This window comes from Myxine glutinosa, chromosome 1 (assembly GCF_964187855.1).
Source record: "Myxine glutinosa chromosome 1, kmMyxGlut1.1, whole genome shotgun sequence".
NCBI classification, from domain to species: Eukaryota; Metazoa; Chordata; class Myxini; order Myxiniformes; family Myxinidae; genus Myxine; species Myxine glutinosa.
The window spans coordinates 185847732-185872128 of NC_136261.1; the positions used below are offsets into that span (position 1 = coordinate 185847732).

Consider the following 24397-nt stretch of genomic DNA (forward strand, 5'->3'; position numbering starts at 1 on the left):
ACGCAAAGTCCCTCTTTTGCCTCAAAACAGTGTGTGAGGCAATGGAGAGGCTGTTGATGGAGAGATTCACTGAGGAGGAGAACATCATGATCTCTGACCCTGCTGTGCTTCTCAGAATGACCCAGTCTTGCAACCGAGAGCACCTCGATGAAGCCCTCAAAGACCCCTCAACTCTACTCCTCATCAAAAATTTGCATAAAATTTGCATAATTTTGCATAAAATTTGCAGCAGTAATTTGCATAAAAATGGTATGTGGGACATTTTTTCAGCTTGGGGCCATAGCTAGTCATTTTCTACACATTTTATCCAATCTAGAAACACTGATTAGAAGTATATCTCCGGGGGGTGCAGGGGGACCTAGTCTTCCTACTAGACTAGAAAGGTTGGTTGTGTGACAGGAATGAATCGATTGTATTTTGGTGAAGATCTGAATATGGATTCGGAAACGAGAGTTATTTAATTTTTAATGATTCTTTACCATTGAGAGATTGGGCCAAAAGCGATTATATAAACATGATATTTTAAAAAGGTTATGGACGAGTGTTGTGGACTAAACTTGGTGGACGAGATCCTTGCCTCTCCGTGCCGGGCTACATGCACGCATATTTATCGAAAAAATATTGTAAGTTTGATTTGCATTGTGGAGTTCAGGAAAATAGTTTAAGTACGGGAATTAGGGGGTGTTGGGCATTTACCAGACATTTTACTTTCCTGCAGAGACATCAGGAATCAAGTGTGGCTGGTAATCATCGACTCAGGAGCTTTTCAAAACCTTCCCAAACTCGAACACCTGTGAGTATCAACAAAGAAAGCATAACTACGTTCAGTTAACAAAAAACATTTACTCACTTGGTTCTATGAAAGATTGTTGTAGAGCTTGAAATAACCTATTGGAGTTCCATTGGAATTCTTAATAAGAGTGACAGATTAATTTACTTGTCACCAACAAACATTAAACAAATTGATGTTGCCTCATGCTTCCTTCACAACAAAAAGTTATCTCTGGAGTGGTGATGTGTGTCCTTATTCTGTGGACTTTTTTGGCTGTCTGGTAGCCCAAATAGCTAGTTGTCAACCCTTGACTTTTCACTGGAAGTTGGCCATCATGAGAATCCGTTCGTCGGTCAATACCAGACCGCCTATTGTCCAAAGTTTGGTGTGATTAAATTACTGTCATATTGACCTTTGCCTGTCCTTTCTTGCTCTCAGGAATATTGTTAACACGGGGATAAGTACATTTCCTGATCTGCACCTTATAAGGTCGACCAGCTGGCGGTTTTTCCTGTAAGTATTATTTTTATAACCCCATTCCCAAAAATATAACCTCATTTATAACCCCATTCCTATTCATGATCTGATTTTAATAAATTTTTGGAGAAATGAACCCTGTGTTTTCAATATTGTATACACTCCTGTTTCCATGAGATCCCACTACCCCCCCAAAAATATCCATGTGATGGAATCGCTATACCAGACTAGACACAAAAAATGAAAAAAAAATGCAATGTAAGGCATTGGTCATTTTTGTTCATTTTGCAAGTCATATTCATTTTTGTTAATATACTTTTCTCGACTAAATCTACCCTGCTGATTCCGAAAATCGCTGTTGCCAAGCTGGAGTTTTAGCCGGAAGCCCACACACAATTCAAGATGGTGGAAAAACTGGCCAGCAAAATTAATGAACCCATATCTTGGCTTCTCCTGATGGATGATACAGAGGGAATTTTTATGCTGGGAGTGGAGTTTTCGGGTTCAAGTTTTTTTTAAAAGAACATGAAATTAGACTGAACAGCAAGTACTTTAAGAGTTTTCGAAGTGTTTGTTCATTTTCTGTTCATGCATGTGCCATGATCATGGCGCCTGCAGATGGAACAACACTGCATGTTTGATTTTCGGGACTTGCACAAGTGACATTTGCACAATTTTTTCTTGCAGCTGCATGACACAACATCTTAGCATTTCTTTGGGACCAAGTCTATTGTCATCAGCACTGGTACCAATTGAGATGGGTCGCTGGTCTCCTTATGCCAACCATGAATTGTTGCATCAGCTGAATTGGATGTGCTGCTGCAGGCCAGTTCCCACACTGACTGCTGATAGTGGGTTAGTTTGATATGTTGCCGCAACACATCCCTTGTTGGTGGAAGTCATTCTGGCTGTCTGGTTTTCGTGAAAAGCTATCTATGAGCATCGTCAACTAAGTCGGTGCTAGTGTTGTACTTGCTAGTGTTGATTCAAGGGCTGGACAAATTGATATACGTTAGAGAGAGCAGATTCTGGCTTCTCCTTGAAGGTTGCTCGCCTGGGGATGAACGAAGTCGGCATTTCAGCACCTGCTTCTGCTGTAAGCTTCACACACCACTCACAGATGCCAGAAATTGGAAAGCCAGGAGTCAAGAATTCCTTGCCCTTCTGGGCTGTATGTCGAAGTTCTTGACAAACAGCAGTAAAGGGATATTCAGAAACTCCAGTACGGCCAATTCCTTCCTTTGCTGTATCGGCTAATCTTTCGAGGCGTATCAAACAGGAAGAGTGATATCATGCTTCCGCTGCAGTCAAGTCGCTGACCCTGGCAATTTGTGTTTCCAGTCTGTAGTCAGACTTGGTGAGATCGTTTGAGACGTGATAGTTTGATTTCTGTTGAAGGTCAGCACTTTATGCAGCACCTCTTTCTTGTGCTCATGACAGATAATACAATGGTCCCACGACATGCGCCATTGGTCAGATCTCCCCCTAGCACCGGCAGATCCTGTGGGGTTTTCAGCTGTTCCAACATCCTGAACATTCCATGAATCTTGGGCTCTCTCGCCTCTCTGGAGGCACAAAATCTTTTATTTACTTGTGAAGGAAGCGTAGCAAGGCTGACGGTACACAATTCGAGAGACATTACCACAACGAAGAGCCTAATTGATACGAATAATAGCACTAATGTTCTCTCCATCCGACAGTCTCTTCCTCTCTTCTGATGCTAGGCCTACTTCTAGGCCATCCAAACCTTTTTCACCAGGACTTGACTTTCCATCTTTCACAGTCTTCCTCTTTTGGAAAATTATACAGAGATTGAAGTTCGCATCTGCTAACCTGTTATAAAGTGCAGTCATTGTAAGGAAACCTGCTTGTTAATTAGCAATCTGAAACCAGTGTTATGGATTCTTCATTTCTCCCATTTAAATTTTGACAAACTTTTGATATTCTTTATTATAAAAAATATTGCTGTTTCGATTTGTAAATTGAATTGCGATGACGGAGGTGATGAAAATGAAATGTAAAACGAAAAATGAAAATATATCCTATCTATATATATAAGATAGGAAATGGAATTGATGGACCGAGAATATGGTTTCATCTCTTTTGGTGACCATCTTGAATTGCGGGCTTCCAGGTAAAAATCCAGCTTGGCTACAGTGATTTTCATATTCGGCAGGTTTGATTTTGTCTAGAAAAGTATGTTACCATACATGAACATGATCTGCCGCTTACATTGGTTTTTTGACGACTTTTCAGCTTAGCACGCCTGGTCTATAACATGTCTTCCCTTAAGAGATTACTCGTGTTAAGAAAAACATAACTGTTTGTTGCAGTTTTACTTTATCAAGTAGAGACCATCTAATTTCAAGTAATTGGGTCTGTTTACCAAATCGTCTAATTTTTCAGCCGAATCTGTCCACAACATTTTGAAATATCATGCTATATATCGTTTTGGTCCTATCCTTCAATGGTAAAGAATCACTTCATAAAATTATTAAATTCTCATATCCGGATCCAGATCTTCACCAAAATGTAATCAATTCGGCCTTGTGACACACGTAATCTGTCTACCAAGTTTTGTCTGAATCCGTCCATAACGTTTTGAGATATCCTGCTCACAGACAAACAAACAAATGAAAAATCGGCCAGAGACCGAGGACTTGCCGGAATGTACTTTTTTATCAACCATTTTGGACAAATATGGCGGCCGAACCACGCGACCGATGACTTCATCATTATTTGTTTTCTAAACTAATTTATTCCTTGATGATGCTCAAGAAATTTCATCTTGATCGATGAAGTTTTGTACTTGTCGAATTATGACGTCATAATGGAGGCAGGTATGACATCATCATTAAAATATTTTATTCCCCATGGAGAGTTCTTTACAATGAGACATGTCTCAATTTTTTCTATTCAGCACTTTCGGAGATATAGAGGTGCAAAATTTTTCGGTTTTTCCAAGATGGCGGCCGAACCACGTGATCGATGACATCATCATTAACATATTTTATTCCCCATGGAGAGTTCTTTACAATGAGCCATGTCTCAATTTTTTCTATTCAGCACTTTTGGAGATATAGAGGTGCAAAGTTTTTCGGTTTTTCCAAGATGGCGGCCGAACCAAGTGACCGATGACGTCATCATTAATTTTTTTTCTCCACCAGTTTATGCCGTCATGTCGCTCAAGAAATTGCATCTTGATTGGATGAAGTTTTGTACTTGTCGAATTATCAAATTATGACGTCATAATGGAGGCCTTGGGCCGAGAGAGTTAAAATTGGGCACAGTCTATTCCAGGGCAAGACAAATATGTGTGTAAAGTTTGGCGATTCTACGTGCAACGGTGTAGACGTAATACTGCGAACAGACAAATAGACAAACCAACCGATCAACATACTTGCCGGAATCTTTTCCGGCAAGTAACAAACAGACAGACAGAGGTGAAAACATAACTTCTGTCCGCATTCGGTGGCGGAGGTAAAAAAAATATGTCATTCTAAAGTTCTGGAACAAAATATCCAACTTGAAATGCATATTTTCACATAACATTTGTTATGTTACCTGGGTAATATGGTTTGTTGAATTCCTTATAGTGGGGCGGCTTAGCCCAAATATTCAACAGAATTGTGCATTTTGTGATACAAGCACCAAATTTGGCACAAATGTACATTAATATGTTGCGAACATTTTCAGATATTGGGCCACTTGAAATTCCGTAATTTTTTTTTTCAAATTTTTTCAAATTTCGTAATTTCAAATTTTTCGGGTGACACCGTCACAATTTCGGTCTTCGAGGCCGGCCGATAGGCAAAGTGTGACCGGAAGGGACGAGGTTCTCCTGACCACGTGGCCCTCGATCTGGGAAGCGAGAGGCGTTCCATTAGTGGACGCGCCCCTCACGCCCGACTTTTGGGCGGCCCCGGCAGGCCGTTTGTTTTGACGTTCCGTGACAGGCCCCGCACCCCCACCTCCGGGCCGACCGGAAGCTTGTGCTGAGTACATCATACCTGAACAACTCAGTGAGGCAGAACACAGCAGTGCACACCAGGGTGACCCCTTCAGTGCATAAACCAATTAACCTGTCCACTGCAGGGCATATAGAAATGAAGTTATTTTCTGCATATAATAATAATATAAGTTCAGTTCTATATAACAATTTCTGTTATCACCACTACCACTACAACTACTACAAGCTTTGTCTGGAATTTTGTGGACTAACAGACAAACAGACATACAGACAAGCTGGGATCAAAACATTACCTCCTTCCACCATTGAGTGGAGAGGTAAACATCATGGAAATTATATCATGCCCTAGATTTAATTCATGCTTACCCGTGTATTTGCTTCACTGGTTCACAAGGTCTTTTGCATTCATGTAATTCAGACTCTCGTCTTCATTGCTGACCACACAATGTTCGCAACATATTAATGTACATTTGTGCCAAATTTGGTGCTTGTATCACAAAATGCACAATTCTTTTGAATATTTGGGCTAAGCCGCCCCACTATATCGGCCGGCCTCGAAGACCGAAATTGTGACGGTGTCACCCGAAAAATTTGAAATTACGAAATTTGAAAAAATTTGAAAAAAAAAATTACGGAATTTCAAGTGGCCCAATATCTGAAAATGTTCGCAACATATTAATGTACATTTGTGCCAAATTTGGTGCTTGTATCACAAAATGCACAACAGGTTTGCTATGCTGCTACACTATTATCATTCTTGTCAAGCTGAAAGCCTGGTGTTGGATTAACAGTTAAGGTTGCTGGCTTAAGATCTTAGGGTCCTGTGTTTGAGACTTGTCATCCGTTGGATTAACACCACTCAGCCTGTCATCCTTCCGAGGTCGGCAAAATGAGTACCAGCTTGCTGGGAAGAATGAGCCATTTGAGTGTCTTGCGTTGAGTGGCGACCCGTCTAGGATTGTGACCCCTAGCCAAGGAAACTGCTTTGGCAGCCCTTGCATCTGAAGATGCAAAAGGAATGGTCTTCTTCTTCTCATCAAACTGTTGCTTCATTTTCTTCTGAATATTTACATCAATGATAGACATAGTACTACTGATAAATTTTATTCATGTCACATTATTAGCCCCTCTTGGACTTAGATCGAAACGGGGGCTAATGGATTGGGTCTTGTCCATGCGTCAGTGAGTGCATTCGTCCGCCACCATATCTCAGATGTGTATGGATCGATTTTGTTCATAATTAGCATAAAGACAAGACACGATGGCATACACGTTCATCTCACTTTATTTTGCGATCTAATTGACTGGTAGACTGGCGGCCATTTTAGTTGTAAAAAAAAACCCCAATATTGACCGCATCCTCAACCATTTCTCGGACATGCATTTACTGATCTTGTTAAAACTTGGCAGACAGATAAAGAATGATGGCTTACACATGCACGTCATTTACTTTCGAGATCACGTCCAAGATGGCCAAGTAGCATCCATTTTGTTCCTTAAATGCGTCCCCAACCATTTATCAGACATGCATGGACCGATTTTGTTCAAACTTGGCAGAAAGACAAGACAAGAGAGTATACATATAGGCCTACAGAAGATTTTGTTTTGTAATCCAACCAAAGATGGCCGACTGACAACCTTTAACTCAGTAGAGCAAAATTACTAAAACCACGGGGGCTATTACATTTTACGTCTTTTTCTCCTTCTTTTAATTAATCTCCATCCTCTTCAATGCACTTTTTGTGTATTAATAAGTACTAGGGCATGCCCGTACTATATATATATCTAAAATTATATCCCCCCCCTCTATTTACATGAAATGGTTTGGTCCATTCGCAAAGCCAAAGCGAACGGCTTGCGAGTACGGTGACAATCCCCCCCCCCCCTCTATTTACATGAAATGGTTTGGTCCATTCGCAAAGCCAAAGCGAACGGCTTGCGAGTACGGTGACAATCCCCCCCCCCCTCTATTTACATGAAATGGTTTGGTCCAAAGCGAACGGCTTGCGGAGTTTGGTAAAGAAATCGCCATAGCTCGGTAACTACTTCTCCGATTAATATGAAACCTTGAAAAGGCACATCCTCGGGTCCCCAGCAATATACCTGGCAAGTTTCAAGTATATCGGACCCGTGGTTGTCGAGAAACAGCGGTCACAGACAAACACACAGACACACAGACACACACACACACAGAGATTACTGGAATTATAGATAGATATGGTCCTGAATATGGGTTTTAACCCATGTGGACACATAGTGTGTGATTTTCCTGTTTGATGCTACATAATGGGTTCTCAGAATAAGCTTGTCTCAATCAATTGCTGTGTCGCCTAATTTTGCTCCATTTTGCAGAGAGCTCATGGACAATCCAAAACTCCTGGTTATTCCTCCAAATGCTTTTACCGGACTCTGTGACCATACATTAAACCTGTAAGCTTGCTATGTCCTCAACGCTGGCTGATGACCATGCACAAAAACTCACATTTCCCAATTATTTGTAATTTACCAGCATATGATTGTTTGTGGGTGAACAAAGTTTGCATCGTTTTCATGTATAATCAACCCCTTTTTTGCAGGAAGATCACAAGCAATGGCTTGCAGGAGATTATGGCCAGAGCATTCAATGGGAGCAAGCTGAAGGAACTGTATGTGTTATATAAGCGCGGGTTATTTGTACAACATTTCAAAAATGAATTGATGACAACTTGCCAACGTTCATTTTTTAATTACCAGTTTTAAATCAGTAGAACGATGAGCCTCTAAAACCCCATATAAGTTACATTAGGATTATCGTGTCAGAGGGTCTGCCAATGTAGACCAGACAGAGGTCTAATAAAGACCTCCATGAATATCGAGTTGATGTTTAAAGTTATTACGTTCAATATTTACTGCAGGTATCCCTCGCTTAAGGGTGTAGTACTGGTGAAAAATTGAGAAAACTACATAGGTACCTTTGAGAGGCCTTTACACAAAAACAAAGTCAAGTTAATATCTAATTTTCAGTTTTTCTTGAAAGATATAATCTTGGCTTTAACTCAGACCAGTTTCAACACTTCTTTGTCATATTACATGCATATAATTTGCATAAATTAGACCGTCAATAAAAAACAAGGAAAAACAAAGAACACATTTCTACTTCTATCTTCGATGTCACCTATCATTCTTTTCACACAAAACTTGGTACATGTATTATACATGTGTTACTCTACTACCTGATGAGAGGATTTTGTGAAATTATGTCAAATGTTCACTAATTAGATAATTATGCCAATTACCAGATAAAACTTGGTTGTCCTTCAATAAATCCACAATGGCTACTCCTATAAACAAAAGCCTTCATCATGTTAAAGGAAATATCCTGTCCAAATTTCAGCCCAAAAGAATGATGCATTTCCCAAGTTATAACAAATTTCATGCAAAATATTATATTGAATTGAATTGAAATTTGAATTTTTCAATAATTAGGGGTATTTCTATGACCTCTAATAGCATGATTCTTGTTTATAAGACTATAAGGAAACTGTTCAGCTAAAAATAAATAAATAAAAAAAATCACCTGTTCACCAGTACTACACCCTTAACGAATGGGTTATGTACCTTTATAGCCCTTCGTTATGTGAACCTTCTTATGCGGGAGCTCGTTTTCCATGATTTCTTAAGGGAAAATTACACTTGGTTTCCTAACCGTATTTTTTCGGTCTAAAAGCAAAGCCATATGCTTGGTATAACGATGGTTTTAGTTGCAAGTGACATTTAGAGTCAGGTCGGTCTCTTGACTGCCGCTGCTAACATGTAACCCAGTGCTACCTGCCGCAAGGTAGGGTAGTCGGCGACTAAACCGACTACCCTCACTAGCTTGCCAGTGGGGAGGGTGACAGTGACACCTTGCAGGAATAAAAGCAATACCTGTTAAAGGGCGGATGAGATCCCTCTGTGAGCCAACGGCCATCCAGTATGGAGATGGAGATGGTGTCTTCTAAAAACACTCATCCTGTTGGACCGCTTCCCTAGGTAGTATGTTGAAGACAGCAACCGCTCAGGGTCATACTACCGTTCGGACTTAGGAGCGTTAAAGTGGTACCCGGAACCATCTTACACTGACCGTGTCAAGATTGCTGGTCTTACTTTCTGTCTCCCTCAAACTACAGCTACTGGCAGAGCTTCAATCTCTCTTTCTCACAAACAAACATCATACACTTTTATTCATTTTCACTCCTCATCTTTACATTCTCTCTTTCTTCACTTTTCTCTCAATGCAGCTTTTTTATTTAAGGCCTGGCCTTGATGAGGACTATATAGTCCGTGACTGGAGCCTTCAATATTAAAAAGAAAAAAGACATTATGATATTATTTACCTAATAATAAATACAGTAGCACAACTAGAACGCACTCAGTAGACATCATACCTCCACCTGGTTGGCCATATCACTCAATGGTGAAGAATCACTTAAAAAATTATACAAGCTGGATCGGATCCAGATCTTCACCAAAATCGAATCTATTCGTCCTTGTCAGACACCCAACCGGTCCACAAAGTTTTGTCCGAATCCATCCAAAACTTTTTGAGATATCCTGCTATGTATCGTTTTTGTCCCTATCTCCCAATGGTGAAGAATCACTTTAAAAATTAAATAATCCTCATATCCGAATCCATATTCAGATCTTCACCAAAATCGAATCTATTTGTCCTTGTCTCACACACATCCGGTCCACCAAGTTTCGTCCAAATCCGTCCACAACTTTTTGAGATATCCTGATATGTATGTATCATTTGTGGCCCTATCTCTCAATGGTGAAGAATCACTTAAAAAATTTTAGTAACCGGATCCGACTCCGGATCTCCACCAAAATCTAATAATTTCGTCATTTTCACATACGCTACATACGCTACATGCCAACTTTCTTCCAAATTTGTCCACAACTTTTTAAGATATTTTGGTCACAAACAAACAGACAAATGGGCAGACAAACAGACAGGCAGTGGTGAAAACATAACCTAAAGTTAATTTAGTTGTAACACTGACTTAACAATATTTATTCCCAGTTCCTGTCGGAGGAGGCAGACTAGGTGGTGGAGGAGATCGTTATTTTAACCCTTTCATTCTGAGAAGTTAATTATTCGCAAGCCTTTTGAAAAGTTAATCCCCCCATTGAAGAGTTAATCCCCCCATTGAAGAGTTAATCCCCCCATTGAAGAGTTAATCCCCCCATTGAAGAGTTAATCCCCCCATTGAAGAGTTAATCCCCCCATTGAAGAGTTAATCCCCCCATTGAAGAGTTAATCCCCCCATTGAAGAGTTAATCCCCCCATTGAAGAGTTAATCCCCCCATTGAAGAGTTAATCCCCCCATTGAAGAGTTAATCCCCCCATTGAAGAGTTAATCCCCCCATTGAAGAGTTAATCCCCCCATTGAAGAGTTAATCCCCCCATTGAAGAGTTAATCACCCCATTGAAAAGTTAATTGGTGGAAAAACATATCCTACTTATAATCTCCACGGAAGTGATATTGCACGATCACCATGACACTGTGACGGTTCCTTCGTTGTAGCGAATGAAGGCCTTCGTTAAGCGATGAATAGGCCCAAATGAAACCATTCATTGTAGCGAACCTTTGTTAAGAGGGCGATACCTGTGTATATACAATCTACCGGTTTTGAGATATCCTGTCCATTAAGTTTTTGGTGGACAGGATATCTCAAAGCTTCTAATATTTACAGTCGTGGCCAAAAATATTGGCACATTGCACCTTTTTAAAATAATGCACCATGTCCTCCAGAAAATTGTTGAAATAAAAAAATATTTTGGTATTCACACATGTATTTCTTTGGTTTGCAGTGGAACAAAACAAAAAAACCTGAAAAAATTACTAAATCGTAGCTTATTCCACACAGAAATCCTAAAATGGCCCGGACAATATTATTGGCAGCTTTTAGAAGTTGTTTGACATAATTAGATTTCAAGCAGGTGATTCTCCTTTACTTTGGAATTCAACTCACCTGTGGTGAGTTGCAGGTGTCTGCAATATAAAAATCACTCATTCAACCAGTTTGAATAGAGAAAAGGAGTCATTCTGCTGTTTTGTGTCACTGTGTGCACCTCAATGAGCATGGAGAAAAGAAAGAAAACCAGAGAATTGTCTGAGTAGGTCAGTTACAAGATTGTAGCCAGGCATGGACAATCTCAAGGCTACAAGTCCATCTCCAGAGACCTTGATGTTCCTGTGTCCACCGTACGCAATGTTATCAGGAAGTTTAAGGCCCATGGCACTGCAGCCAACCTCCATGGACATGGCCGCAAGAGAAAACTTGATCGAAGATTGCAGTGAAGGATTTTTTTTTTTTTTTTTGTATACTGAATCGAGGCTCGTGAAAGAGCTGACATTTACTTCACAAACAAATCAACCAGACAAACAAAATATATAAAAAGAGGGAGTGGAAGACAAGAGAATGGGAAGCACACAAACACTTGAGAGCACACAACATTTAAGAGCAGGGAGATGTGTGGGAGGGAGAGGGCTTGGGGGGAGGAGGCGTGGGAAGGGGGGGGGGGGGGTATACAAAATTGTTCGAATGGTGGAGAAAGCACCTCAATAAACTGCCAAACAGATTCAAGCTGACCTTCAGACACAAGGTACGATAGTTTCAACTCGCACCATCCATCACCAACTTAATGAAAGGGGGTTCTATGGTAAGAGATCCAGGAGGACCCCACTGCTAAGAAAGCTCGACTGGAGTTTTCTAAAACACACCTGAACAAGCCAAAATCCTTCTGGGAGAATGTCCTGTGGACAGATGAGACAAAATTAGAGCTTTTTGGTAAAGCATATCATCTCTATGTTTACAGAAAACAAAATTAAGCCTTCTAAGAAAAGAACACCTTCCCTACAGTCAAACATGGAGGAGGTTCAGTGATGTTTTGGCGTTGCCGTGCAGCCTCTGGCACTGTGTGCCTTGAGTGTGTGCATGGCATCATGAAATCAGGAGATATCAAGGCATTTTGGAGCATGATGTTCAACTCAGTGTCAGAAAGCTTGGTCTCCATCAAAGGTCATGGGTCTTGCAGCAGGACAATGACCCCAAACACACTTCAAAAAGCACCCAGGAATGGTTCAAGATAAAATGCAGGACTGTTCTGAAGTGGCCAGCAATGAGTCCAGATCGAAATCCCATTGAACACCTGTGGGGAGATCTGAAAGCAGCAGTTGGGAGAAGGCACCCTTCAAATCTGGGAGAACTGGAGCTATTTGCACAAGAAGCATGGGCCAAACTGCCAGTAAAGAAGTGTAGGAAGCTCATTTATGGCGATAGGAAGCACTTGACTGCAGTTATTTTGTCCAAAGGCTGAGCTACCAAATATTAAGTCTAGAGCCTCAATAATTTTGCCAATGCCATTTCTTTTCATTTTCTGAATTAAAAGGATACATTAAGTTTGAATCAAAAACAAAGGTTCTGCAATATTAACAGTGAAATAAAGAATTGTGGAGACCAAATACTTTTGTCAATTTCAACTTATTTTTGTAGAAAATTGTGAGTTATTTGAAAAAAGTGCAAGGGTGCCAATATTTTTGGCCACGACCGTATCTTAATATAATTCACCAAATGTCCATCTGTCCATTCGAAGGTACTGCAAAAACGGCTGAACCGATCGCAACGATATTTTGGGTGGGTATTCCTGGGACCCCTTGGAGTAAAATAGGCTATATTGTTTTATCCAATTTTTTCCCCCAATTTTCCAAGTTTTCCAATTTTCCAGTTTTTCCAAACACGATGGAATAATATTTACCGATATGAACAGTGATATGGCTTTTGTTGAAATTCTACGTACCAGGAGAGAGTAGATCGACTCCTGACGAACTCTTCCTATATAAAAGTGCGGCTCCGAAGTAACATGGCAGCATGTGCAAAGCCACTGAGAAACAGGTGTAGCGGCCGCTTCCGTGTTACAGATTCGGCGCGCACTCTTCACACATAAACGTGCGACTGAGAAAGACGGGTAGTGGCCGCTTCCGTTTTGCAGAATTCAATCTTTTTTACAAAATGGGCGCCATGTACTGTTTAGATTTTGATGATTTGCGTGTGATATGATTCAACGGATGTTTATATGAATCGTTTAAAATAAAAAAAGCCTTCAATTTCTGATATTTTGCCTTTTCATTTGGGCTTCCCAATTGAAGCCCCGCCCATAGAGCGGGTACCGTTGCTAGTATATATAATCTACCGGTTTACCGTCATCCCCTAATGATCACCCAATAAATAAAATGAATTTTGCAGTTGGTCGCGTGTGGGAAGCAGGAAACGGGAAGATATTTCTTATAAATAAACGGTTATTTATCAATTCAGGGAAAAGGATATACAGGATGCCTAAAACAAATACCGAATGAACCAAGTGGTGAACCAACACAGATAGAGATGATGGGGAAAAGAAACTTGATCTTGTATACCACTATAACAGCACTCGGTAAAACGCATCTGCAGCAGGTGACAGTTGACATTTTGTATCCCACTGATACGATAGGCTGGATCTGCATCCGGACCTTAACCAAAATCTAATTGGCTTGTTCTTGTAACTTACCCAACTTATCCACCATGTCTCATCCAAATTTGTCCACAACGTTTTGAGATATCATGCTATATATTGTTGCGGATCTCCCAAAGCCCGTTCCACGTTAGAAAAGGGGGGATTAAACCCCCTTTTCCCTTGGGTCTTCGTGTCCACGAGGCCGAATCGCCACTTCCGCAGCAAGCGTGAAAAAGGGTATCGGGTCGACGCCGCTCGTACCTTTGACCCACGCTGCCACGAAAGCGGGGACCGGACCTCGCACAAGCCACGCTTAATTGAGTATGCCCGAGCGGTATGCGTATCACGTGACTCATGCCGTTACTTTTATGGAACCCGATTCGAGCGGTTCTATTCGTACTATGCCAGGCCAATGGATGGAAGGGATGGGAACGGTCAAATAAGAGGAATAACATGATTTATTTATAATGTACAGGATTCGAAGAGACACAGGGCAGGCACTTAATCAATGTTAACTTATCCCCAGACACAGGGCCCACTCGCGCACACGGGGAGAAGGAGGAAGAAGTTCGCGCGCCAAGCGCGCTTTGCCGTCGGTCGCTCCAGGGCAGCCCGCCCGGCGTGGCCCTCTGGTGGTCACGGCATGTATGCAGGAAAAGGCAGGCAGGAGGAGATCACGCGTCTGTGGCCTGGAACGGGTCGTCTTCTCGAGTGCGATTAATACAGCGCAGAGCGCAGGGCACGGGGCATGGGGCAAGTTCGTGTACAATGACGATAACCGGCAATTGTCCAGGGGCTGGGCGATTCTCTCTCTGTCTCGCACTCCAGCTCAACCCCACTCAACTCAGAACTCCAACTGAACTCAACTGACTCACGATACTCCCCGACTCTGAATCGACTCTGATCCTGACTCTGCTGCCTGTGCACACGACTCAGAACTGAGGCGGGGGTACCCGGGGCAGGGTTTTATGGCTCCGCCCCGGCCTTACTCGAATGTTCCAAGCCCCACCTCTCGTCGACGTGGTGAGCCACTCCCCTCGAGCCCTGATTGGCGGCTCATTGCTTATCGGCCACTCCCCCTGCAGCTCCTCCCTTCGGCCTTGACAGACTTGTTCAGGCCGAGCACATGGCATTCTATCGCCAAAAGACCGCCCTACTCACGGGCATGCTCAACACAAAACTAACACAGGAAAGGACTACGCTTACATTCACTAAGAAATAACTGAACTATCGTGAGGCTTCATGTTGTGGTGTGTCTACCTATGAGGGGGATTATCCTTTATTCCAAAACCGCAACACTACACCCCTCTCTCACCAGACTTCGTCCCGAGTCGAACCCACCAATGGCACGACTGGTAGAGCCTGACATGCAAAATTAATATTACGTTTAAATGTGACACATAGGTGTGGTTCCCCCTACCATTTACTCTGACCCATGTGTGCGACAGTTTTAGCACTAGATACGTCCCTCCTATTGCGTTGAGCAGCTACCTGACAGTTTCACACCCACAACTACCCGAGTATTTCCGGAATTTCAATCGAAACACATAGCCGGTGGGCAACATTCTTATATTTACAAGCACAGAACTTAACTTTATTTACAATGCTATGACCCAGGACCTGTTCTTTTTGGAAGAGAAGATTGGAGGGGAGAGAAACACACAGCAAAACAACACTCATAAATGGCACTTGCTGCTTGCTTCTTGCATCTTGCTTCTTGCTGCTTCCGTGTGCGTCTAACAAACCGGCTGGCCCCCTGACCGGCATACAGGCCATTTGAAGCATCAGGGCCATCTAAACTTGCAGAACTTCTTTATCCCTAGCACACAATAATAAAAATGCTTTTATTTGCTTTTCATTGGCCAGCAGGGCCGTTCTCACTTGGTCCAACTGCATGGCATCAATGCCACTCAACAAGTGGTCCGAAGCTGCAAGATGATTTTACAGCAAGATGCTGCACAGCAGAGGTGCAAGGCCACAAGGCTTGTGGTCCATAATGAGTGACAAGGTGCAGCAAAAATGCTGCACATGTCGGCTGCACAGATGAAGCAAGGGTGCAGCAAAAGTGGGTTGGCAGCAAAGTGCTGCACAGTTCGGCTGCACAGGTGGAACAAAGGTGCAGCAAAAGGACATGGCAGCAAAGTGCTGCACAGTTCGGCTTCCAAAATGGCCCTGGGGCGGGGAGGAGAGACAAAGCACAACAAGCAAAATGGAAAGGACGCAGTGGCAAACGAAAAAAAGGTGACCAGGCACCACCATGCCTGGTGCAGTGCGAGGGACGTGGAAGAGCGAGCAGAGCAAACTGGTCCCTAACCGTCCGTATCCCCCACCGTTGGCTACACTACCCTAGCCCCCTTGTATTTAGAATCCGTCTCTACGTCTTGTCTCCCATATCCCCCTCTAACTCCAAATTCGTCTCCCAATCCCTCCCAAGAAAGAAGGGATGGAACAAACACAATGTCTCATTATGTCATGATGCGTCTTACCACTCAAACAGTTCACAGAGCCCTGGTGTGGAGCTCGTCCTCCTCGGTGACTGGCTGTGGATGGTGTGAAGGGATTTCTCATCCTAATGACTCTAAGAACATTATCATTTAAACTACCCGGGGTCGTACCCTGCCAATCGGCCTCTTTAAACTATGTGGTTCTGAGAACTCGAATTCCCATTGCCCACACTGTGGTGCCCTCCAAAATTTGGGTCTCACTCCCGCAAATTTTCACTCGTGCCCTCGCACAATTTCGGGGCTGGGTCGTGTGGCCCTACCAGCAGGTCTAACTACCTGCGCACCTCCGCCACTGAAGCCGCCACCCGAGCTTACCTGCTCCTCGCGACTATCTAATCGGGGAAGGCCCTCCCTGGCTCTTACCCTCTGATGCCCACCTTGGCATTGGGCAACCCGGATCCTCTCCTAGGATCCTCGGGCCCCACTCAACAACTACCCTAACCGGCTCCCAGAGCCTACCTACGGCCTCACCTGGCCGACAAACTACCAGTGGCGGAGTGCCCCAATAACCATACGCACTAAGTAAGCCACACACCCAGCCATTCCACAGACTCACGCACCCTACAAAGCACTACTTTTCCTCTACCCGCACCACAGGTGTCAATATCCATACAATTTACCTTAGCCCTCTACCTGGCTTTACACTACCCACCCCGGGCTTCCGTGAATGGGTTCCACCTCCCCCCATTCACTCCTTCGCACCATGCATTCCACACCTTTTATTCCACACCTTTTATTCTGCACACCAAATTTGTCACACCACTACTTTCACACACCAAATATCTGGCACACCATTTTTCTCACACACCTCAACTCAATTCCATTTATTTTCCACCCACTTCCTCAAACACACAGCATCATCTACCTAACTACCTCCCCTACACTCGTGCTTCCCTCGTCGTCCCTTTACACGATGCACTCCCTTTTCCTTAACAACCACCTAAACTGTCTACGTCCCCTCTACAGTTCAGGTGTCCTACTTAAATCTTGGTCTCTAGTGTCTTCTAAATCCCTAACAATTATCCTAGCCCTCCCTCGGCTAGCTTCGGTGCCCCATGGAGGCAACCATTGCTGGCCCCTCCATGGACCTAACATTGCCATTCCCCTAAACTAATGCTCATGGGCCTGCCCCCCCCCCCATGTGAGGAATGGTGACACTACCATTCCCCCACGTGGGGGACACTACTCCCCAACGTCCACTACACTATGAGCCCCCATCTCTGGAGGTGCATTGTCACGGCTCGGCCTCGTAGGGCCGAGCGATCCATGTGGGTGGTTGGTCGCCTGCATGTGGTGTCCGTCCGGCATTTTCAATCCAAGGGGGGAGGGATTGATGGGCCCAGACACACTCTTTTCCTGCACACTTCGGTGCACACTTTTCCATTACACACTCCATAACACACTCGCTCTCCACACACTCAGGTACGGACTCCCTCTCACACCGCACAATGGTCCCATCACGAACGCCCGGGTCTCGCCTTTGTCCCAAGCGCGCCGAACACCCGTTCACGCCAAACACATTCGCGCCATTTTTACTCCCTGCGGGGCCCTCCTTCCTTGCCAGCACCTGCAAACTTTTTATTGGGTTAGCAAGCCCGGCATCACGGTGCAAATACAGACTTTGTTCAGGCTCTACTACACAGATAGACAAACAAACAGACAGGGGTGAAAACATTCAGAGGTAATGAAAAATTATTCTCTCAATGTCGCCGATAATACCAGATCCACACGACAATGGAGATATCAGGTGAAGATTTTATGCAGGCACGGGATAGTGTCTCTGCTGAACCACGACCCATGGTTGTGGACATCATGCAGGCTGGTGATTCTGATAGTATTGTGAAGTGTAGCTCTGGGAGCGATGGCAATGAGGATGCCAGGAGGCCAAGCAGGGAGAGAGATGTATTATTCACTATCATCAAATGTAATCTTTCATCCACATACCTTTTTCATGGCCTTTTTTTCATGGCCATGGCCTTTTCATGGTTCATGGCCTTTTTTTCCTTCTCTGAGACTGCTTTCATTGATGGCAGGTCCTGCTGTTGACTGCCCATTGTCTGTGGGTGGCACCATCTTCTGGGCCATCCCACATTGTGGGGTGGCTCCTCACAAAAGTACCCCCACTCCCTCTCCAGCCTCTTACAGTCACTCATCCACTGTGGCCTGAGCTGTCCTCTGGCCAAACAGCCCGTGATGAGGTTTTTAAATGCGTGAAGCGCTTTATAGGTGCCTTTGACCTCAAGTCCTCCTTCTGGCCTTACCTGAATAAGAGGTTTGAAATAATACAACCTTACCGTAGTCTGCTCTATAAAGGACGGTCACTGCCCCCTCGTGCACATATTACAAGCAACTTTCCCCTAACAGATCCCTAATGCAGGTGTAAAATTAACCTACCCAAACATACGGTCCTTACGATTCTTAACACAATCAATCTATGGACTATCCCCCCCCCCCCCCCCCCCCATTCCCTTCCACATAACGATACTTTTCACCATGGCTGTGGTTTACCAATTTCCAATGTTGAAAGAGGTCGAGAAAAATGTTTCTGGGAATGAGGAGTTTATTCGAAAGCAAGTGACTTTGGTGTTATGAGCTGGGATTGGATGGAGGGGATGAAGGTTTGCTTTGTCAATAACAATCATATTTGGGATTGTCCTGTTTGGATTCCCATCCTGCTCATGATGCTGGGGTCGCAGATTCAAATGTACTGATGTTCCCATTGTCTTTCTAACCCTAACTAATGTCCTTCTACGTTATGTACAAATGCATTGACATCTTTCAATGTCCTCATCCTGTGCAGGAATTTAGAATTTGGCCAGGATGCCGGCAATATCTCACATATTCTTCGTGAAGGACATGAAACAGGGATGGAACAAAATAACTTGAAAAGGAGAGGGTTAATGAGCTTTGAATATATCCTTAGTATGGTTAGGGGAGCTGATGAACAGCCACCTTGAAGCTCTGGAGCTAAGAATGGGATTGAGTATAGACTGAGGAAGTTGGTTCCACAGGTGAGAGAATGAAGAACAAATGAGTGAAAGTGAGTGTATTGTGGAAGTTTTACCAGAAGTTAGTTACTGGGACAAAGTGTGTGCCCTGCAAGTTGGGGGAAAATGCTTCATTAGAGCCTCTAGCTAAAGAGGCTAATTTAAAACAAAAGTATCCCAACTAAGGTAAACAATATATTCGTATGAAAGGATAAGTCCAGTATTTACTTGTTTTTAATCTTGAGCTATTTGGAGCTGGGTCGAGACCTTCAAAAGTAATCTGACTTGACAAAACCACCCTCCATTACAGAGGCAGCATTCCATTCTGGATTCTGCTGTTAACTGGAAGAGATATTAAATTGTTTGCCCGATGTGTCTACAATCACTTGTAGACTTTAAATAATCCACTATCTTTTCTAAAGGGTAATAAGCCTTATTCTATGGCCTACTTTTCTATATCTTTTGAGTTCAGTTGACCACTTTGCCATATTTGCATCCTTCCTGGCTATTTTACTACTGCTTGTGGTTCAGTGCCATCTATCACTATTGTGGCAGCCCCATGAGGCTGCTTGGATATTCAGCCTTCATGGATAGATAAGATGAAAATAAAACAAACTACTGTATGGGTATCACATTACTTTACATAAGTGTACGCATACAGGACCAAAATCTAAAACATAGTACGATATTAACTAACTTGAAAATGTACTGGACTATAATATTATTATTTATTATTATACTGTGTATATATATTATATTATTATATATTATATAATTATGTTATATATTTATTATTATTATTATTATTACATTATTATGTTTTGAATCAAGTGTCCATGATATGACTTTTTAATCAAACATTTTTTGTTTTTTATTTAGTGCTATACACTACCGGTCAAAAGTTTTAGAACACCTCAGTTTTTCCAGTTTTTGTTGAAATTTACGCAGTTTAATGTCTCAATGTACTCTGAAATTAAGCATAGAACTAATAAACAATTGGAGATAAAAAAGAAATCATAGAATCATTTTGTTTAACAAAATGTAATTCAAATTTTGGACTCAGCAAAGTCGCCACCTTTTGCAGATATAACCGCCGAACACACTCGTGGCATTCTTTCTGCAATGGGAATCAAATATTGTTCGGGAAGTTCTTCCCAACACTGTTGCAGAAGTTCCCACAAATGTGTTGCACTTGTAAGTTGCTTTGCTTTCACCCTTCTGTCCAGTTCATCCCAAACCAGCTCGATGGGGTTTAAGTCTGGAGACTGTGCTGGCCATTCCGTGATTTGAAGCTGACCGTCTTGTTCTTTTCGTCGAAGGTAGTTTTGACATAGCCTGGAGGTGTGTTTAGGGTCATTATCTTGCTGTAGGATGAACCCCTGACCAACTAGGCGTATACCAGAGGGTATTGCATGGCGCTGCAAAATTCTGTGGTAGCCCTTTTGGTTCAAGGTGTCAAGTCACTCTGTGCAAGTCGCCGACTCTGGATCCAGCAAAAGAGCCCCAGACCATCACGCTTTCTCCTCCATGTTTGACAGTTGGTGTCACACACTGAGGAACCATCCTTTCGCCTACTCGATGGCGTACAAAAACCCTGCGTGATGAACCAAAGATTTCTAATTTTGATTCATCGGTCCATAAGACCTTCTTCCAGTCTTCAGTAGTCCACTGGCGGTGATTCATGGCCCAGGCAAGCCTCTTTTTCTTATTTTGCCATCTTAGCAATGGCTTTCTTACTGCCACTCGACCTGTTAAACCTGCAGCTCGATGTCTTCTCTTCACAGTTGAAACTGAGACTTGCTTACTTCGACCAGTGTTAAGCTGTGCTTGAAGGTGTTGTCCTGTGAGCCGCCTATCATGCAAGCTGTTTACTCTCAGAAACTTGTCTTCTGATTCTGTTGTGGCTTTGGGTCTGCCAGACCTCTTCCTGTCAGAGTTTCCTCCAGTTTCCAATATACTACTTCCTGCAGTGCAATATTGTCCAAATAATGCTTCGGAGGGTGTAATAACAGTCTGTTCCAATACTGCTTTTATACAGACAGGGGGTTTGTAATTAAGTAATCCGCAGAGGTTGGGACACCTGTAGGAATTGTTTGCATCAACTTTCAAGGCTTAATTTACTTACATTGCTGCAGAACAGCTGTAAGTTGTTGACCCATTACTTGTTCCCTGAAGAAGGCCTTTTTTTACAATAGAACTGTGCAATTTACATTATTTTCCCGTTTTTGCTAACCTAAACTTTTTTTTAACCTTGAGCAGTTTACTGCTTACATTTGTACAATTTCAGGTTATTCAATGGACATTAAACTGCGTAAATTTCAATAAAAACTGGAAAAATTGAGGTGTTCCAAAACTTTTGACCGGTCGTGTATATCGGCTTTGGGAGAGTGAGTAGAAGGGTAGCAGGGCAATAACACACTGATGCAACAAGAAAGGGAATGAAGAAACAAAAAGATGGACAGGGAAAGGAACATAGTAACCTGCAAACATGAACAGTTGGTTTGGGCGCAGATGGTATTAGTTGGGGTAAAAAAAACAAACATCGTGAAGTGGGAAAAGACAGATTACAGGAGATTGTGGCCAAGTTGAGGCCTTGACGGAAGAGCGAGATTATTCAAGAAAGTTTCCAAATTGTGAATAATTTCAACATGAAAGTGCGTACAACTGGTACAAGTAAGAATTACGACTCTGTCCTGATCCGTACTTTCTTTACTCGGTCAGATTGCCATTCGTTGTTGCAGTCCTTCACTCTGTGGCCTAGCTTGGCCTTGGCCGTCAGCCCATCATTTTGTCACATTATTGCTCCATCAATTTGTGTAAGTTGCATTTTTTATTTAAAATGTATGACCTCAGCACAACCATGTTGTGAATCAGACTGAGGTTAACGCTTCCTTTGGAGCAAAAGCTGCAACCCAATGCACAGGAGCAAAATTACACCGCAAGCCAAGGAATATGCAGGGGATTGTAAAATCATTTTTAGATATCAGGTCTCCATTCAACTCTGTGTGGAGTTCAAGGTCAATTCTGCTTCTGTTTGTGCCGTTTTCCTGCTGTGCACCGTTTTATTTTCTCTGTAACAACAACAAGGAATAACAACAATGAGCGTTGATGGAGGCCATTTGGCCCATCATGCCCGCGCTACACCAACACCAGATTAAATAAATCCATCAAGCTAAGGACGTAATTTCACTGGTGGGATGGGGGAGCTGTTATATATGCAAATAAAATTTATGTTTAAATGAAAATATATATTTATTACTATATTTTATTTTATTTAATGGAGGATGGGGGCCTTAGGTTGTATGGTGAGGTATGCACACATGGCAACCACACATTCCCCTTTTGATGAGACCTTCTCCACAATCACTACACATGCATACTATCACACATCCATATGCAAACTGCCTGCTTGTCCTGCAAATATCTCTGTACCGCTCTATCTCCATTGCTTCTGGGTAATTATCTAATTCCAATTTTAACCTATCTACGTTTTCTGCTACCAGTACCTTTCAAAGAGACCATTCCATGCATTATTTACTCTCTACCTGAAAGACTCCTACCTTACTACTGTCCTAATTATCCTCTTCACTGCCCTCAAGCTATGGTATTTACTCTCAGGCTAGTTTTTTTTTTAAATATCATGCTATATATCGTTTTTGTCCCTATCACTCAATGGTAAAGATCCGGATCTGTATTTGGATCTTCCCCAAAATCGAATTGATTCGTCCTTGTCACACACCCAACCAGTCCATCAAGTTTGGTCCGAATCCATCTGTAACTTTTTGAGATATCGTTTTAGCTCTATCACCCTGGTGTTGGGCTAGCGGCTAGGGTGCCGGCTTAGGATCCTAGGATCCTGGGTTCGAATCCCGGTCGATCGCTGAATTAACGCCAGGGGGGTTGACTCAGCCTGTCATCCCTCTGAGGTCGGCTAATTGAGTACCAGTTCACTGGTAATTCCCTGCTTGTCGTTAAAGGCGGCAAAAAGGGTTGGCGTCAGGAAGGGCATCCGGCCACAAAACATTGCTTCAAAAAGGGGACCAAAAAAAACAAAACAACAACAACCACGGTTCCCGAAAAAGGCCAGCCCCCGCCTTGCGGGGAAAAATGGCCTCTAAAGGTGGTTATTTTTTATATTATACTCAATGGTGATGAATCACTTAAAAACTCTCTGATCCGGATCCGGATTCGAATGTTCACCAAAATTAAATCAATTATTTCTTGTCACACAACAAACTTGTCTATAAAGTTTTGTCCGAATCCGACTAAATTTTTTTTGAGATATTGTGCTATATATCATTTTTGGCCAAATCTCTCAATGAGGAAGAATGACTTTAAAATATATTGGATCCAGATCCGGTTTCCGGATCTTCACCAAATTCTAATCACTTCAAAATTAAATCACTTCAAACTAACCTCCACACCTCATTTCGTCCAAATCCGTCCACAATTTTTTGAGATATCCTGTTTTTACAGATAAATAAACAGACAGACAGGCAGGGGTGAAAACATAACCTCCGCCAACCTTAGGTGGCAGAGGTAATAAACCTGTGAGGTCACTTGAAGCAAAAATGTGTTTTGTCCAAAGGAATTCCTTTACAAAGTCATAATTCCTGATTTGTAACAAATCCGTGCACAATCCGAACATAATCTGAAAGCTTATAACCTCAGGCATACAATGATATCCATAACTTTAACCAAAATCTTCATTTAGACAACTTTATTCATCAAAAACGCTGTGACCTAGTAGCTTTCCAAGACCAATCCAAGACCATCAGCCCCCATATTTTTAAACATTAAGAAAGCAAAAACTACAAACCTCACAACACACAAGTCTCACTTTATTCTTCTAGGAACACCCTTGTCTTTTCAAATATGCAGACATATCCCCAGGACCGACTCAGGAAACCTGTCTCACGACGGTCTAAACCCAGTTCACGTTGCCTGATAGTGGGTGAGCAATCCAACGCTTGGCGAATTCTCAACGTTTCAATCGGCCACAACAAAATGGCAGCTTAAGAACCCAGCGATGTGTCAGCGGGCTGACCAAGATGGGGGACCGTCATTTTGGTTAGGCCATTTTTTTTGTTATGAGTAACCTGCTAATCATCTTAAAAAAGGGTGTTTTAACACACCCAAAACCTAGTTTTTATTCGTGCACTCCCTTGG

General features: G+C 42.7%; 1 protein-coding gene across 1 annotated transcript in view; it reads left to right on the forward strand.

The window, feature by feature from the left end:
- LOC137431897 (lutropin-choriogonadotropic hormone receptor-like) overlaps positions 1-24397 on the forward strand; it is a 97329-nt gene that overhangs the window by 8297 nt on the left and 64635 nt on the right. Inside the window, exons 4-7 of the mRNA XM_068123733.2 lie at positions 719-793; positions 1211-1285; positions 7572-7649; positions 7796-7864. Coding sequence (XP_067979834.1) covers positions 719-793; positions 1211-1285; positions 7572-7649; positions 7796-7864 — 297 coding nt within the window. The remainder of the gene's footprint in view (positions 1-718; positions 794-1210; positions 1286-7571; positions 7650-7795; positions 7865-24397) is intronic.